At 43.1% G+C, this 17,726-nt stretch overlaps 1 protein-coding gene across 4 annotated transcripts in view; it reads left to right on the forward strand.

The window, feature by feature from the left end:
• larp4b (La ribonucleoprotein 4B) overlaps positions 1 to 17,726 on the forward strand; it is a 123,338-nt gene that overhangs the window by 80,379 nt on the left and 25,233 nt on the right. For all 4 annotated transcript variants that reach the window (XM_048559039.2, XM_048559027.2, XM_048559017.2 and 1 more), the window contains 3 exons: positions 1,813 to 1,858; positions 10,081 to 10,260; positions 12,984 to 13,117. In XM_048559039.2, the coding sequence (XP_048414996.1) occupies positions 1,813 to 1,858; positions 10,081 to 10,260; positions 12,984 to 13,117 (360 nt within the window). The remainder of the gene's footprint in view (positions 1 to 1,812; positions 1,859 to 10,080; positions 10,261 to 12,983; positions 13,118 to 17,726) is intronic.

Here is a 17,726-nt window from a genome sequence, read left to right on the forward strand (position 1 = left end):
GCTTCCTGGGATCTCCACTCATCACATCTGCCAATCAGGAAAAGACCCCTTTGTGTATACTGTTTACAGCCAGCCAATCAATTGTGTATACATGTTAATGTGATTTGCTTCTGACTTAATTTACACAATGGTTTTTAATACCGCATTTGAAATGCCTTCTGGAATTCACTTTATAGGTTCATTCTTACTGACAGGAAATGTACCTGTTTCAAGGAGTTTGAATAGCTTATACCTGGCTTTCCTTAACCATGCTACCTTTTCCTTGAACTTCACTGTGCCCAACTATAAGCTGCTTGTTTTATTCTAACATTTCCCCACAACAAATATCAAGCCACCTGGCTTGTAGCTTCCTGCTTTGTGCCTGTCTCCTTGGTTTAAGAAACATTCCTGCTGAAGCAGGAAACTCTCAATTTCCCACAGATCGGCCTCTGATTTGTATCAGTGATAATGGGAACTGCAGATGCTGGAGAATCCAAGATAATGAAGTGTGGAGCTGGATGAATACAGCAGGCCACGCAGCATCTCAGGAGCACAAAAGCTGACGTATTGGGCCTAGAGCCGCCTTCAGAGGGGGAATGGGGAGCGGGAACTGGAATAAATTGGGCGGTGGTGGCAGACCAAAGATGGAGAGAAAACAAGATAGGTAGAGAGGAGAGTATTGGTGGGGAGGGGATAGGTCCATCCAAGGAAGACGGACAGGTCAAGGAGGCGGGATGAGGTGGTAGGTAGGAAATGTAGGTGCAGCTTGAGGTGGGAAGAAGGGATGGGGGAAGAGGAAGAACAGGTTAGGGAAGCAGAGACAGGCTGGGCTGGTTTTGGGATGCAGTGGGGTGGGTGCAGGGGTGGAAACAAGCTGGTTTCCCCAAGCGGAGGCTTGGAGACGGCTTTGCAGAACACCTCTGCTCGGTTCGCAACAAACAACTGTACCTCCAGTCGCGAACCATTTCAACTCCCCCTCCCATTCCTCAGACGACATGTCCATCGTGGGCCTCCTGCAGTGCCAGAATGATGCCACCCGAAGGTTGCAGGAACAGCAACTCGTATTCCGCTTGGGAACCCTGCAGCCCAATGGTATCAACGTGGACTTCACAAGCTTCAAAATCTCCCCTTCCCCTACTGCATCCCAGAACCAGCCCAGCCTGTTTCTGCCTCCCTAACCGGTTCTTCCTCTCCCCCATCCCTTCTTCCCACCTCCAAGCTGCACCTCCATTTCCTACCTACCACCTCATCCTGCCTCCTTGACCTGTCCGTCTTCCCTGGACTGACCTATCCCCTCCCTACCTATACTCTCCTCTCCACCTATCTTGTTTTCTCTCCATCTTTGGTCTACCCCCCCCCCCCCCCCCCCCCCCCCCCCCAATTTTATTCCAGTTCCCTCTCCCTATTCCCCCTCTCTGAAGGGTCTAGGCCTGAAATGTCAGCTTTTGTGCTCCTGAGATGCTGCTTGGCCTGCTGTGTTCATCCAGCTCCACACTTTGTTATCTTGGCCTCTGGTTTGTGTTTGGTTTGGTTTTCTCCCTGTTGCCTCTGCTTCGAGGCTCCTGCCTGTGCTTGTTGCAATGACTGCCAGTTCTTTGTCTTTTGCCTCATGATTGTACCCCACATATATGTCATCTAAAGAACATAATACAGACATTTTGAGTGGTTTATTCCTGATGAACTGTTGGGGAATTTTGGAAAGCCTCTAACTGTTTAACTAGTGAAAAAGGCCATATTACATTGGTTATTTGTGATGTGAAATTTAGATGTATGAAACTTAAATTTATTTTGCCTGTATATCAGTCTTTAAGGAATTTTCTTCTTTTAATCCAGGAAGAATTCATATGGATACAGGAAGAAAAGGGAAGACAAGTTTACGGTATGAAAAATTTTAAAGTTGGAATTTATTTAATGACTATCATGTGAAGTTTGTGGTGGTACAATCTAGAAGTGTACTAGTTTGTGCTCAGTTCTATGGAGTAGCTCAATTAACACTTTTGTTAAATGTGATCAGGAAAATTATGATCAATATGTAAAAGTACCTACCAGAAAGGAGTACTACTTGATCTTGGGAAGTAAGGCACAGCAAGTGACTAAATTGTTGGTAGAGAAACAGTTTGGGATGGGAGATCACTTCTATTTTAACACTAGTCAAATTATGGGAAAGGATAAACCTTGTATAAATGTAGGTTTTTAATTGGAATAAAGTAAATTTTATTGGTATGAGACAAGAACTTCAAACAGTTGATTGAAGTAGATTTCACAGGTAAAAGGATATCTGGTAAGTGGGAGGCTTTGAAAAATGAGAACGAGTTAAGAGGATTATCTTCCTGTTATAGTGAAAGTAAGCCTGGTAACAGAACAATGGACAAATAAAAAAAATCTTGAGGCTCTGGTCAAAAGTAAGGGATCATATTAAATGTAGACAACAGGGATCAAATGAATTACCTTGGTATAAAGAGTCAAGGGCATTCTTGAAGGAAATGAGGAACATGGGAGGACAGCACCTTGGCAGATAAGGTACTAGGATAAACAAGAGATTCTACAAGTGTGTGAAGAGCAAAAGATCTCTTCGAGAATGGGGAAAAATATTTCACATCAGTTCTTGTGAAAGACTGGAAACCAGAGAAATCTGAAATAAATAGACAATAGGTGCTGGAGAAGACCATTTGGCCCTTTTGAGCCAGCATTGCCATTCATTATGATCATGGCTGATCATCTACAATCAGTATCCTGTTCCTGCCTTATCCCCATAACCTTTGATTCCACTATCTTTAAGAGCTCTATCCATCTCTCTCTGGAAAGTATCCAGAGAGTTGGCCTCCACTGCCTTCTGGGGCAGAGCATTCCGTATATCCACCACTCTCTGGGTGAAGAAGTTTTTCCTCAACTCTGTTCTAAATGGCCTACCCCTTATTTTAAACTGTGTCCTCTGGTTCTGGACTCACGCATCAGTGGAAACATGCTTCCTGCCTCCAGAGTGTCCAATCCCTTAATAATCTTATGTCTCAATCAGATCCCCTCTCATCCTCCTAAACTCAAGTGTATACAAGCCCAGTCGCTCCAATCTTTCAACGTATGATAGTCCTGCCATTGCAGGAATTGACCTTGTGAACCTACGCTGCACTCCCTCAAAAGCCAGAATGTCCTTCCTCCCATGTGGAGACCAAAACTGCACACGATACTCCAGGTGCGGTCTCACCCAGGGCCCTGTATAGCTGCAGAAGGACCTCTTTGCTCCTAAACTCAATTCCTCTTATGAAGGCCAGCATGCTATTAGCTTTCTTCACTGCCTGCTGTACTTGCATGTTTGCTTTCATTGAGTCTTGTACCAGAACACCTAGATCTCATTGTACTTCCCCTTTACCTAACTTGACTCCATTGAGAGTAATTTGCCTTCCTGTTCTTGCCACCAAAGTGGATAACCACACATTTATCCACATTAAACTGTATCTGCCATGCATCTGTCCACTCACCTAGCCTGTCCAAGTCGCCCTGTATTCTCATAACATCCTCCTCAGATTTCACACTGCCACCCAGCTTTGTGCCATCAGCAAATTTGCTAATATTACTTGTAATGCCTTCGTCTGTATCATTAATATATATTGTAAACAGCTGCGGTCCCAGCACCGAACCTTGTGGTACCCCACTGGTCACTGCCTGCCATTCTGAAAGGGACCCGTTGATCCCTGTTGTCTACATTTTGCTTCCTGTCAGCCAGCCAATTTTTAATCCAAGTCAGTATTTTGCCACCAATACCATGTGCCCTAATTTTGTTCACCAATCTCCTACGTGGGACTTTATCAAAGGCTTTCTGAAAGTCCAGGTACACTACATCCACTGGTTCTCCCTTATCCATCTTCGTAGATACATCCTCAAAAAATTCCAGAAGATTAGCCAAGCATGATTTCCCCTTCGTAAACCCATTCTGACTCTGACCTATTCTGTTACTGCTATCCAAATGATTCGTAATTTCATCTTTTATAATTGACTCCAGCATCTTTTCCCACCACTGACATCAGCTAACAGGTCTATAATTTCCATGTTTTCTCTCTCTCTCCTTTTCTTGAAAAGTGAAACAACATTTGCCACCCTCCAATCTGCAGGAACTGATCCTGAATCTATAGAACATTGGAAAATAATTACCAACGCATCCGCAATTTCTACAGCCACCTCCTTAAGTACCGTGGGATGCAAACCATTAGGTCCCAGGGACTTATCAGCCTTCAGATCTAACAGCCTATCCAACACCATTTCCTGCCTAATAAAATACCCTTCGGTTCGTCCATTACCCTAGTCCTTCAGTGACTATTGCATCTGGGAGATTGCTTGTGTCTTCCCTAGTGAAGACAGATCCAAAGTACCTATTCAACTCTTCTGCCATTTCCTTCTTCCCCAGAAGAAATTCACCCACTTCTGACTTTAAGGACCCAATTTTAGTCTTAACCATTTTTTTCTTTTCACATACCTAAAAAAGCTTTTACTATGCTCCTTTTATATTTTTGGCCAGTTTTCCTTCGTATCTCATTTTTTCTCTCTGTTGCCTTTTTTAGTTATCCGCTGTTGCTCTTTTTAAAAGCTTCCCAGTCCTCTGGCTTCCCACTCATCTTTGCTATGTTATACTTCTCCTTTTTTATCTTTATACAATCCTTAACTTCCCTCATCAGCCACGGCTGTTCCACTACCATCCCTGCTAGGGTATTGTACCACTGAACTTTGGCCAGCTCCTCCCTCAGTTCCATAGTTCCCTTTATTCAGCTGCAATACTGACACTTCCAATTCTCCCTCTCAAACTGCAGATTAAAACTTATCATAATATGGTCACTTTACTTTTGAGGTCCCTGATCAAATCCAGTTCGTTAAACAACACCAGATCCAGAATTGCCACCTCCTCCCCTGGTAGGCTCCAGTACAAGCTGTTCTAAGAATCCATCTCCGGAGGCACTCCACAAACTCCTTTTCTTGGGGTCCAGTAACATCCTGTTTCTCCCAGTCTACCCACATGTTGGAATCTCCCATAACAACTGGTAGTGATTTTCACCTTACACCCTACATCCTGACTACTGTTTGGGGGCCTGTAGATAACTCCCATTGGGGTCTTTCTACCCTTAGAATTTCTCAGCTCTATGCATACTGACTCTACATCTCCTTCTATGTCTCTCCTCCCTCTCCTCCCTCTTCCTCTTCCTCCTTCTCTCCCCCCACCCCCACCCCCTGACTGAATATCATTCACTAACAGGGCCACCCCACCCCCTCTGCCCACCAATCTGTCCATTCAATAGCATGTATAACTTGAATATTCATTTCCCAGGCCCTGTCCACTTGAAGCCATGTCTGTTATCCCCACAACATCATACTTGCCAACTTCCAACTGAGCCTCAAGCTCATCCACCTTATTTCTTATGCTTCGTGCATTCATATATAATTTTAATTTGTTTCTCCCCTCACCCTCCCTATCAATCCCTATTTCACTTGGCCCTACTGTATGATCCAAAAATAGTTGTCATCCATGCTGTATGAATCAGGCTACTGTATCCACTACGGTAACTGTCTCACTTCATCCAATTGACCTCCCAGCCCCGCACAGCTCATAATTCTAGCTTCTCCCAAAAATCCATGAACAGGACTGTCTGGGGGACACCCATTGTTTCAGTCTGCTCCGGCCCACAGAAGCCCCCTTTTCCTACCTTGATTCCGTCTTCTCTTCCCTGGTCCAGACCTTAACCATGTACATCCATGATTCTCCTTCCACAGGTTTCAAACAGCTGCCTGTTCTTTATCATGGGCATGCAATCCCTTTTAGATAACCATTCCGGCCAGAAGCCCTTTTAGAGCTGTCTGCTTCCTGGAGCAAAGACCTGAACCATCCCCCACCCCCCTACGTTTGGCCAAGCTTATCCTGCAGTTCTAAGGAAGGGTCACCAGACCCAAAATGTTAACTGATTTTTGTTTTCTTCACAGGATGTTGTCAGACCTGCTGGGCTTTTCCAGCAACCTTGTTTTTGTTGTAGAACAGTAGCCTACTTATTGGCATTGTTTTGCCTGGCTTCCAGAGGGCAGTATAATACAAATGGGCTTATACAGCTAAACATTTAAAGACGTTTGGAGAAGTTAATGAATAGGGAAGGTTTGGAGGGTTTTCGACAAATGGGACTAGGTTAGTTTGGGACCATGGTCAGCATGGACTTGTTGGACTGATGGGTTTGTTTCCATATGTATGACTCTCCCATCTGAAGCAGAATACACTCCACCTCAAAGATGAAAGTCTTGATAGTTCATTTTTACCTGTAGAATGCAAAATGTTTACCCCACAAGTTACAATATTCCTTCCAAACAACTTGACTATTTACCGTTGAGACAATGTTCATCTTATTTGTCAGACATGCTGTAACTAATAGATGGCTGAGTCCACTGTTTCCTGGAGTGAACTAAAAGTTTGAATGTTTGATTCTGTCTAAATGTATGCAATGAGCTTGGCAACTCTTGAAATGAAGTGCATTTTTTTGGAAAAAAGTTGTCGTTCCTAATGACCTTGCGTTGTCTTGCCTTGCCTCCAGAGGGCAAACTGGAACTGCAGTCACTGGATATGCTGTAAAGTATGACAGACCTGAATGAATGTTCGTTAAACGAGCCATGCAGTATTTCAAGGATGTTTCCTGGCCCTACTGCAGAAGTGAACAGATGAATTGAATTCCCATTTCCTATGTTGCTTTGCTAAGGATTTGAATTCACAATTCTGTTTTAGTTAGTACAACACTAAGTTAATATACTTAGGTGTTGCATTTATTTTGAAGCAAAGTAAAATTCTTGTTTCGACCATTTTCAGTCCCTTCCTATCCCACTTTTTTATCCTCCTGTTGACACCAGTGCCTTCAGTCTTTCTGGGCTGTGCATTCTGTAATGCCTACTTAATCACTCAACTTCCCCTTGTACTGAAGATACTTTTTAAATCTAGCTGTCTAAATCTTGTCATTCCTTGCATATCTTTTTTGGATTTGCAGCCATTTTGGTGTAATTGCAGTTTAATATAGCACTTCTAGGATGCTTTTCAACTGAAGTCACCTCAGTGAAATTTCATTCTACTCTGATCAATATTTTCCTCCTTCTTTGCTTTCTTTAAGTCTTAGCCTGGATTTTGCAGTAGCAATGATTGATTCCACTGAAGTTGACAGCAACATTTGGAATAGTGGGACTACAGCTCTTGCTTTATGGTGATTTTTGTTTCTTTAGTTGATGTACAAGTCCCAGACTCTCATCAAATAAATTAGCATGGAAGTTGTTTAGCTTTAGTCTCATCATTGAAGCTGTCAACAAGTTACAACTTGTTAAATGAGGGGTAACTGCTTTTAACAGCATGCTAACTTCATAATTCCAAGTAAATACATTGCCAGATTGGTAGTATCTCTTAGTACAGTTAATTTGCAATGGTTTTAATTTGGTTTTGTTTGAGATGGTGGACCTTTGCTTGAGGCTGAATAATTGTTGTATTGGTGATTGAAATGAAGCATAGTCTTGATTTAGTTAAGGTCATGCCTTCAAATTTCTTTTGTGAAAAGATGCAGACACTGGCTCTCTAGTCTCATGAACATGCCATTTTATGGGAGTGTTATTTGGAGACAGTCAAAGCCTTGACTTGACATTTTACATCTTTTAGTAGCTGGTAGAGAATGTTTAAGAAGTTTGCTTGAATAATGTTCTAGATTTGCTGCTTAGCTCAGACAACAAATTTATCGTGAAAAGTTTTCCAGCACAGGAACAGACATTTTTGGTCAAACTCATTCACTTGCAAGAGTTTGGCTTGTACCCCTCTTTTATAACACAAGGTAATTACGCATTTGGGTATGGGTGCTGTTTACTGTATTGAAACAGCTGAATTTCATAGGATCAGAGAATCCCTACAGTTGGAATCAGGTTGTTTGGTGCATTGAGTCCACACCAACCCTCTGAAGAGCATCCCACCCATACCCATGCATTTCCCATGGCAAATCCACCTAACCTGCACTTCTTTTGGACTGAGAGAGGAAATCAGAGCACTGGGAGGAAGCCTGTGCACCTGAGGCAGCACATTAACCTGGGTCCCTGGCACTGAGGCAGTGGTGCTAGCCACGATGTTGTCCCACTTCATAGACTTTCCACAAATATGGCCCCAATGTTAAAGCGATGGCCTTCACAACTGAATTTTAAGTGAGGTACAGAATGCCTAGTGTGTTGTGAAGTGGGTGACTTTGAGGACTTGTGGGAACAATAATGGAAGCTTCTTTGCATATTGGGATTTATGACGGAGAAAGCATCATTGTGTTAGCTGCAGCAGAATCTAGGGTGAGCAAATGGTTTTTCCCCTTAAGTTTTTAAAATCCATTTGGATTCAGTTGAAAGAACACCTGAGTGGGGTCCAAAACAAGTACATGCCTTCCTAGAAAAGGGGCACATTGAGAGCAGTTAAGGAAAAAATCAACTCAGTGGTCGAGTATATTTTCTAAATTTCTAGACCGGTGGGTGTTTGGCTAGAGTTCTGTACATTATTGAAAGACTGACAGTTCAAGCTCTTGGTTGTGTGTTTCTGGAAAAAGACTTGACAGCACCTGGGACTAGAATTGAGAGGAAGCAGTTAAATCAAACGTACATATTGGAGGGAATTTTTTCTTTCTGGATTTTTACCTGTAAAATGATTTAGGGCTTTTGTCCAATGATGTAATCGCTACCATTCAGTTGTCTGTTTAGGGAAACTACTTTCCTTGCCTGGTATCATCTGCATCTGACTCCAAACACGTGGCATACTCTGAACTCTGCTCTTCTCTGAAATGGCCAACAGAGCTAGTAGGCTCAAGGCAGTGAGGGACAGGCAACAAATGCAGACCTTCAATGATGCGCGCATCCCTTTCAAGAATAACAATTCAGACTGTGTTGTCCCCGGCCTGTCTCTCCTTCAGGTTGCAAACTAATATCCTGTGGAACTTCATCAAAGCTCCCTGAAAATTTTAATGTGCCCCATTTGCTGTTTTTATTCTCTCCTGTTAATTCCATAAGTTATGTCCTTCAACTACATTGGCTGATCGTGATTTCACTTTATAAATTTGGCTGTGTGATCGCTTTACTATTTGAAGTGCTCTGTGACCACATCCTTTCCAATCTAGCAAGTTTTTTTGTCCTTTTGGCCAAGAGGTCTGTAGTTTCTAGCTCTACCCTCCCTCACTTTTTTTCCTCAACTATGGTATATTTAGCACCTTCCAATCTGCCAGCTCATTTCAAGAACCAAGAATCTATCCATTTTATGGCTACCGTATTCAGTGCACAGAATGTACATTATCAGCCCCATTGATTTCTTTGGCATTGTTTTTAATGATTTGTTTCAATTGCTGTTTCTCATAGACTTGCTTCCCCAGCATTGCTGCCTTCCGTGAAGGCAGAGCTCGTGTAGTTGGTTAATTGTTCTGCCATTTTCTTGTTCTCCATTATCAATCGTTGTGTTTCAGACAGTAAGGGGCCTACATCTTGTTTTCACTGTGCTTTTTTTCTATCCGTAAAGAACCTCTTCATCTGCTCTTAGTTCTTGTAAGGCTTCTTTCATGCTGTATTTTCCCTTTTCCTTTTTAGTGTTCACTGAATTCCAAACTGCTTTCATTCTTCAAACTTGCTATCTTATCTAACTGTTTTGGTTGGGCCACTTTTTTCTGTTTGTGCCAGAAAGCAATGAATAATTTGGATTGCAGGCATTACTTTAATACTAACCGTTATCTGTCCACTGTCATGACTTAGAATGAAGTTATCCACTTGTAGCCAACTTGTTGCTGGTGCTTAGTTTTGCTTGTTTAGATTCTCTCGTTTCATATTGGATATGATCACTTTTATCCCAATGGAAAAGTTCTATCACAGTCACTTTTTTCATTAAGGGTCTCTGGCAGCAAGGTTATTATTTGACCCCTTTTCCAGGTCTGCTGTTATTGCCAGCATCAGATTTTCTGGTTTGCAGTCGTTACATAGCTATTTGTAGATTATAATTATCAAATTGATAATAGGGACATGTGTTCCTGGATGCTAAGTGATTGCAGTTTAAGTGCATTTTGAGGATAGTTATTTCAATTTTGTTCTTTGTTTTTGCAGAGATCCCAGACACAGTCCCCTCCACCACCCAAGCCTCCATCACCAAACTTTGAACTAGGGCTGTCCAATTTTCCTCCTTTGCCTGGAGCTGCTGGTAATCTGAAGACTGAAGAGGCTCTTGAGAATAGACTATCAAATGTGGTCAAAGTACTTCCAAAAGAGAAGGCACAGATAGTACAGGTATTGCAATCATTCCTCTTTTGGAAAAACACGACTACAGCCTTTAAACTTGTATCAGTGATAATGGGAACTGCAGATGCTGGAGGATCCAAGATAATAAAATGTGAGGCTGGATGAACACAGCAGGCCCAGCAGCATCTCAGGAGCACAAAAGCTGACGTTTCGGGCCTAGACCCTTCATTGGAGAGGGGGATGGGGTGAGGGTTGTGGAATAAATAGGGAGAGAGGGGAGGCGGACCGAAGATGGAGAGAAAAGATAGGTGGGGAGGGGATAGGTCAGTCCAGGGAAGACTGACAGGTCAAGGAGGTGGGATGAGGTTAGTAGGTAGGAGATGGAGGTGCGGCTTGGGGTGGGAGGAAGGGATGGGTGAGAAGAACAGGTTAGGGAGGCAGAGACAGACAGGTTGGACTGGTTTTGGGATGCAGTGGGTGGAGGGGAAGAGCTGGGCTGGTTGTGTGGTGCAGTGGGGGGAGGGGACGAACCGGGCTGGTTTTGGGATGCGGTGGGGGAAGGGGAGATTTTGAAGCTGGTGAAGTCCACATCAATACCATTGGGCTGCAGGGTTCCCAAGCGGAATATGAGTTGCTGTTCCTGCAACTTTCGGGTGGTATCATTGTGGCACTGCAAGAGGCCCATGATGGACATGTCATGCATCTGCAACTGCATCTCCCAGTCGCAAACCATTTCCACTCCCCTCTCATTCTTCAGATGACATGTCCATCATGGGCCTCCTGCAGTGCCACAATGATACCACCCGAAGGTTGCAGGAACAGCAACTCATTCCGCTTGGGAACCCTGCAGCCCGATGGTATCAAAATGGACTTCACCAGCTTCAAAATCTCCCCTTCCCCCACCGCATCCCAAAACCAGCCCGGTTCGTCCCCTCCCCCCACTGCACCACACAACCAGCCCAGCTCTTCCCCTCCACCCACTGCATCCCAAAACCAGTCCAACCTGTCTGTCTCTGCCTCCCTAACCTGTTCTTCCTCTCACCCATCCCTTCCTCCCACCCCAATCCGCACCCCCATCTCCTACCTACTAACCTCATCCCACCTCCTTGACCTGTCCATCTTCCCTGGACTGACCTATCCCCTCTCCACCTATCTTCTTTTCTCTCCATCTTCGGTCCGCCTCCCCCTCTCTCCCTATTTATTCCAGAACCCTCACCCCATCCCCCTCACTGGGTCTAGACCCGAAACGTCAGCTTTTGTGCTCCTGAGATGCTGCTTGGCCTGCTGTGATCATCCAGCCTCTCATTTTATTATCTTACAGCCTTTAAACCATAGAATTGAAGAGGTCATGAGAGAATGCTGTACATGTTTCCAAGCAGGCTTTGAGTTTGAGAACTAATATTAGCTACGCTCAAACCATTGAATAGCTTACACTCTTCAGAAAATTGTGGATTGGTAGTGTCTTGACTATCTGCTATGTTAAAGCTAGCTTCAGAAACAAGATGGCTGCTGAGTTTCTGAATGATCGTGAAAAGGCAGCACAACCTCCCAGAGAAGTCAGTGAGAATTGGAATATGAATGACGTGATGAAGACAGTTCACTGGGATACAATTTGGAGAGGATTGTGGAAGTTGGACTGCCCATAGAACAGTACAGCACAAGAATAGGCCCTTTGGCCCATAATGTTGTCAAAAAGATGCCAAATTAAGTTAATCCTTTCTGCCTCCGCTTGGTCAATATCCCTCCATTCCTCGCATATTCATGCACTTACCAAAAAAAATCCTTCCAATGTCCCTGTTGTAGCTGCATCCACCACCCATGGCAGTGCATTTCAGGTTCCTATTCCATGCAAAAGAACTTGCCCCTCACATCTCCTTTTGAATCCCCTCTTCCCCGCCCCCATCTTAAATACATGCCTCCTCTCCTCTCTTCTCCCCCCCTCTCTTCTCTCCCCCCCCCCCCCCCCCCCCCCCGTATTAGAATTTCGTAGTGGACACATAGCCTGAAGTAGCTCAGAAGAATTGTCTTATGCTGAATTAACTCAACAGGGTCAACTAAGATCATTGTTAAATTGACAGCATTGCAGTATTCTAGGTGAAATGGAATAAACCGTGTTTAAGTGAATATGTAAGGAAGCTAAATTCACGGTTAATTGCTTCATAATGTTCTACACTTTCTATTCCCTGCAGAATGTTGTGCTGTTCTTACTCAACATTAAACTGGGATCCCATCTGCTCTTCAAGTAAATGTTAATCAATGCTACAAAAGCAGAAAGATTCTGGTTTCTTCATTAATCTTTTTCAAACAGATTACTTAGTTCTCATTTGAGGTTTACAGTTCTGGCTATGTCTATTAGCGGCAACCCTTCTCTAATGCCAACAATTGACAATGTCAAGAAACTAATTGCCTATAATTTTAAGAATTAATGTGTATATTAATAATTAGCAACATGTACTAATTCAGTTATCATGCTCCAGATAGGAATTTGGTAAGATGATTAAGAGGAGTAATTCTCTAAGCAAGCTACTTGGTGATCTTGAAAGAAAATTAGTACAGAATTGTTCTCAGTATGTACTTTGTGCATGAATTGGAAGCACGTTTAAGCTGTCAGAGGATTGTACTGGAAGTGAAACTAATACTTGCAACTAAATTAAACAGTATGGTGACTTCTAAGACAAATGGAATCTTTCAGCATATTTAAACCAGCTTACTGTGTCTGATCTCTGGGACTAGTGTAAATAGGATTGTAACAGTGATTTATTTCACTTTAGAGTATAAATGTTGATGCGAGCACTAACACTATACCTTCGGGAATACCACGGGAGACGTTGCCATCCATATCTCCAACTGCACTGCCAGCAAGTTCTGAGGGGTCTCCTTCGCCACCTCGTTCTCCAGAAATCAAGTAAGCAATTTAAATTCTGACTGCCTTTGATGTCAGTAATACTTAAGAGCATCTTTCAACATCTACTAGTTGATGGACTTAATTGAACATAATTATACTGATTTTTTTTTTGTAGGTGTAAACCAAGAAAAAATTGAACATGCAAGATGACTTGCATGATGTGCACGTGCAACAACAGTACTTGCTTGAGCTCTCATGTTAAACGTTTACTAGTAACCTGCACAAAAACTCTACCAAAGGGATCTGACTTTGTCTTTGTCTTTGCTGTTAAATCTGACCACCTGCTTGGAAACTTGCTAATTTTGAATTTTTGTATTAAGCATTGTTTCTAGCTTGGTTAAATCATAGAATCCCTACAGTGCAGAAAGAAGCCATTTGGCCCTTTTTTTTGAGCCTGCATTGACCCTCCAAACAGCCTCCCAGCCTGACCCCCCCCACCCCCCCAAAAAAAAATGTAGGCCCCGTTTGCCATAGCTAATCCACCCAGCTTGCACATCTCGTCACTACGGGGGGAAAAAATTTTTAGCATGACCAATCCACCTAGTCTGCATGTTTGGACTGGAAGTAAACTGGAGCACCTGTCAGAAACTTGTGCAGACAGAACTGAACCCAGTCCCTGGCAGTGATGCAGCAGTACCAACCACTGCTGCTCTGCCACTCTGTGAAGCACTTGCTATGCACTTTATTTCCATTTATATGGTCTAAGACCATGCCCCAAATGAATCCCCTCTGGGTGTGCTTTCTTCAGCCATTTGAAGAGTAGCCTGTTCAATGTTGACATACTACAAGCAAATTTACATGATTTGATTTGTCACATACCCAAAAGCTTTGTGAGCAGCAAGGACATACAGATTATAGGGTGGTTGGACAGTGAAATGAACAGGCTAAACTTCACAGGTGGTGTGCAAAGTGAGGCCAACTTTATTTGGAGTCCATTCATCGCTTTACCTTCTGAAAACGGAGTTAATCCATTTATTAATGATTGTGAATCATGAATGCATGACCTGCTGTCTGGGCTGCTTGCTGATTTTTTTACTCCAGATTATGCATGACTTTTCTTCTATCTGAATCTGATGCATTGATTAATTGATATGGTTCCCTTTTCCCTTTCCATCTCTTGAATGATTTCATAATTATGACAATGTATGGATGCTTTACATCCTCACTGTATCTGACATGTCTGGAAGGAAAACTTGGAATTTATCAATGAAGTCCTGTTGTTTAAATAAAAACTGAAAGAATTCATTGCTATAAATCTGGAACAAAGACAAGTTGCTGGAAAAGCTCAGCAGGTCTGGCAGCATCTGAAGAAAAATCAGTTACGTTTAGGGCCTGGTGACCCTTCCTTGTAACCCAAGTCAGACCTGGAATTTGATTGTCTGAGAGCATGCATTTTAATTATCCCATGAGATGTGTACATCACTGAAGACCAGCCTTTGTTGACTATCCCTTATTTTAATGTGATTTGAGAGTCACCTGCTTGAATTGATACAGCCCCCCTGATGTGATTACACCCACAGCCCTCTATAAAAGGTGAAGTTACACAACTAGTGACAGGAAAAGAGTAGCACTATTGTTCCATCTTTTGGGTGGGGGAGGGCCCATTGTATTTACAAGTTATTTATTATTGTGAAGTTAAACCTATTGGAAAGGTTCTTGAGGGGCTTTGAATCATTTGAAATGTATTTTGTACATGGTATGTGTTGTAGCCACTACATCAAAGGAGAAGTGGTTAAGATGGGTGTGGAGCAAATGGGCTTTTTTTGTCTTGGATAATGCTGAGCCTCTCATTGAAACTGCAATAATACAATTTGGAATAGCATTAATGGGGGTGATCAGTGCTTAGCACTTGGGCATCAGATTTTGGGAGCTCACGTGTAATTTCAAAAAAAGTAATGTAACAAAAATTGGCTCTAGCTGTCATTTTTGGTGTTAGTTGTTTGTATCTTGATTCCTTTTGAATTGACCTGTTAACTTGTGTAGAAAGTGAAGTTTTTGTCCCATTTGATGTTTTCCTTTCCTCCCTGTATTAATGTAAGTTTCCAGCAGGTGGTGCCCAAGACCAGTTTGGTTTTTCTCACCTTGTCCACCCCCACCACCACAAGGTATGCACTTGCATTCAGTGCACCTACTGCAAGAGCAAAATGTTTAGATATATCTATTGTGGAAAAGTCTGTCTTCAAATTGCTCTTGGCCAATTAAAAACAAAATACCAACAAGCTGATTTTCTCCAAGTCTCAGCCAATAGTTAAAGATGTTTCAAGAGGTTGTCTGATGAAGTTGGCTGGTTGGCAAATTGGCAGTTCAAAAGTAACAACAGCATGGCTGAGTTTACCATGAAGGATACTGCTCAGTCCCTTCTCTGCCTCGTTTGGACCCTTGCATTTAACCACCAGATCTGAGTTTATCCCCCTAGGGTCTGGCAGAACTATAGTGGCTTGGCTTTTGTAATATCAACCACTTCACCTGTGATCAGTCTGAACTTTGTTAGTGCTTTGAATTGGTTAATCCTTTAGTTAAAAGCTAACAGATCCCAGTGTTAGCATGTATTGGAGCTTTGTCTGTTTATTGGACTGTTCATTTAATCCTGAAACACTATATGGATAGTCTTAACTGGAAGGACCAAACTGGACCTTGTATTGACAAATGGGTGTGGCCAGGTGACTGTTTTGGAAACCATGATCATAACTCCTTTGGCTTTAAAGGTAGTTACGAATAAGGATGAGTCAGGGGCTTACAGGAAGGTACAAGATTGGGTGGGGGGAGGGCATATCAGGACAGGATGAAGCAGGAGCTAGGGAGAGTTGATTGGGAGCAGCTGTTATTAAGCAAGCCCACATTTGACATGAGTTGTTCAAAGACCTGCTAATCACAGTTAAGGCCTGGCATGCTCCCATAAGGAGGAAGGACAAAGATGGTAAGATGAGGCACCCTTGGATAATAGAAGTTGAATTTTTTTTCCAAAGGACAAATGTGACACCTAAGGTTTAGCAAGTTAAAACTGGATAGAGCCCATGAAGAAAAAAGAACAAAAGTACTGGAGCAGGGACTTAGGAGAACAATGGGCTGTGAAATGACCTTGGCAAGTGGGGTTGATAAGAACCCCAAAGCATTCTGTAAATATTAAAAACAAGGTAACTAGGAGCAGGTCTGACCACTCCAGGATAAAAAATTGTTCTAAATGTACTTTATGTTGATGTTCACCCAGGAGAAGGGTGTGGAGGATGATATTAATTTTCACATTGATTTCATGGCATGAGAGCATTGCTGGCATTCAAGGTCTGCCCAAAAGTGTAGTTGGATCACCACATTGGGTCTGGAGTCATCTATAGTCTAGACCAGACAAGGATGGCAGTTTCCTTCATGAAAGATGTTGCATTTAGGAAAGCTTGGCCTAATTACAGTCAGTCAGCATGGCTTTGTGCAGGGCAGGTCACATCTTATGAAGTTGACTGGATTTGACAGTGATGAAAGTATTCAATGAGGTTGGACCAGTGGATGTTGTCTGCATGGATTTTTAGTAAGGTTTTCAAGAAGGTCCCTCATAGGTTCATTCAGAAGATTTTAAGATGGATGTAATGCATGGTGACTTGGCCACGGGTTCAGACTTAGCTTTCTCATAGGCAGAGGGAATGTGATGGATGAGTTTGGTTTTTCCCCTTTTGTTGGAGGTCTGTGACTAGTGGTGTTGAGCAGGAATAGTATTGAGACTTCTGTTTGATTTTTTTATATAAATGACTTGGCTGATTAATGTACAAAGAACAAAGAAAATAACAGCACAGGAGCAGGCCCTTCATCCTTCCAAACCTGCGCCAATTGAGATCCTCTGTCTAACCTGTCATCTATTTTCTACTGGTCTGTGTCCACTTGCTCCCCGCCCACCCATGTACCTGTCCAGATATATCTTGTGTCTGTGTCTATCACCTCTGCTGGCAACGTGTTCCAGGCACCCACCACCCTCTAAAGAAATTTTCACGCATATCTCCCTTAAGCTTCCCTCCTCTCTCTTTGAACTCATGACCCCTAGTAATTGAGTCCCCCGCTCTGGGTGGGGGGGGGAGGGGGAGGGGGCGGGGGGAGTGGGGGGAGAGAGAAGCTTGCTGTTCACCCTGTCTGTAGCCCTCCAATCAGGTCCCCCTCAATCTCTGTCTTTCTAATGAAACTCTAATCTACTCAAGCTCTCTTCATAGCTAGCACCCTCTATACCAGGCAACATCCTGGTGAACCTCCTCTGCACCCTCTAACAAAAGGATGTGGGCACTTTAATGTGGCTACCAGAACTGTACACAGTACTGTAAATGTGGCCAAACCAAAGTCTTATACAACTGTGACATGACCTGCCAACTCTTGCACTCAATACCCCATCCGATGAAGGAAAGCATGCTGCCTTGACCACCCTATTGACCTGCGTGGCCACCTTCGGGAACAATAGATCTGAACACCCAGATCTCTGTTGATCAATTTTCCCTAGGACTTTTCCATTTACTGTATAGCTTGCCCTTGAATTAGATCTTCGAAAATGCATCACCTCACATTTGCTCAGATTGAATGCCATCTGCCATTGATCTGCCCAACTCTCCAGTCTCTGTATTCTGCTGTAATCTCTGAC

This window comes from Stegostoma tigrinum, chromosome 2, assembly GCF_030684315.1.
Source record: "Stegostoma tigrinum isolate sSteTig4 chromosome 2, sSteTig4.hap1, whole genome shotgun sequence".
Lineage (NCBI taxonomy): Eukaryota > Metazoa > Chordata > Chondrichthyes > Orectolobiformes > Stegostomatidae > Stegostoma > Stegostoma tigrinum.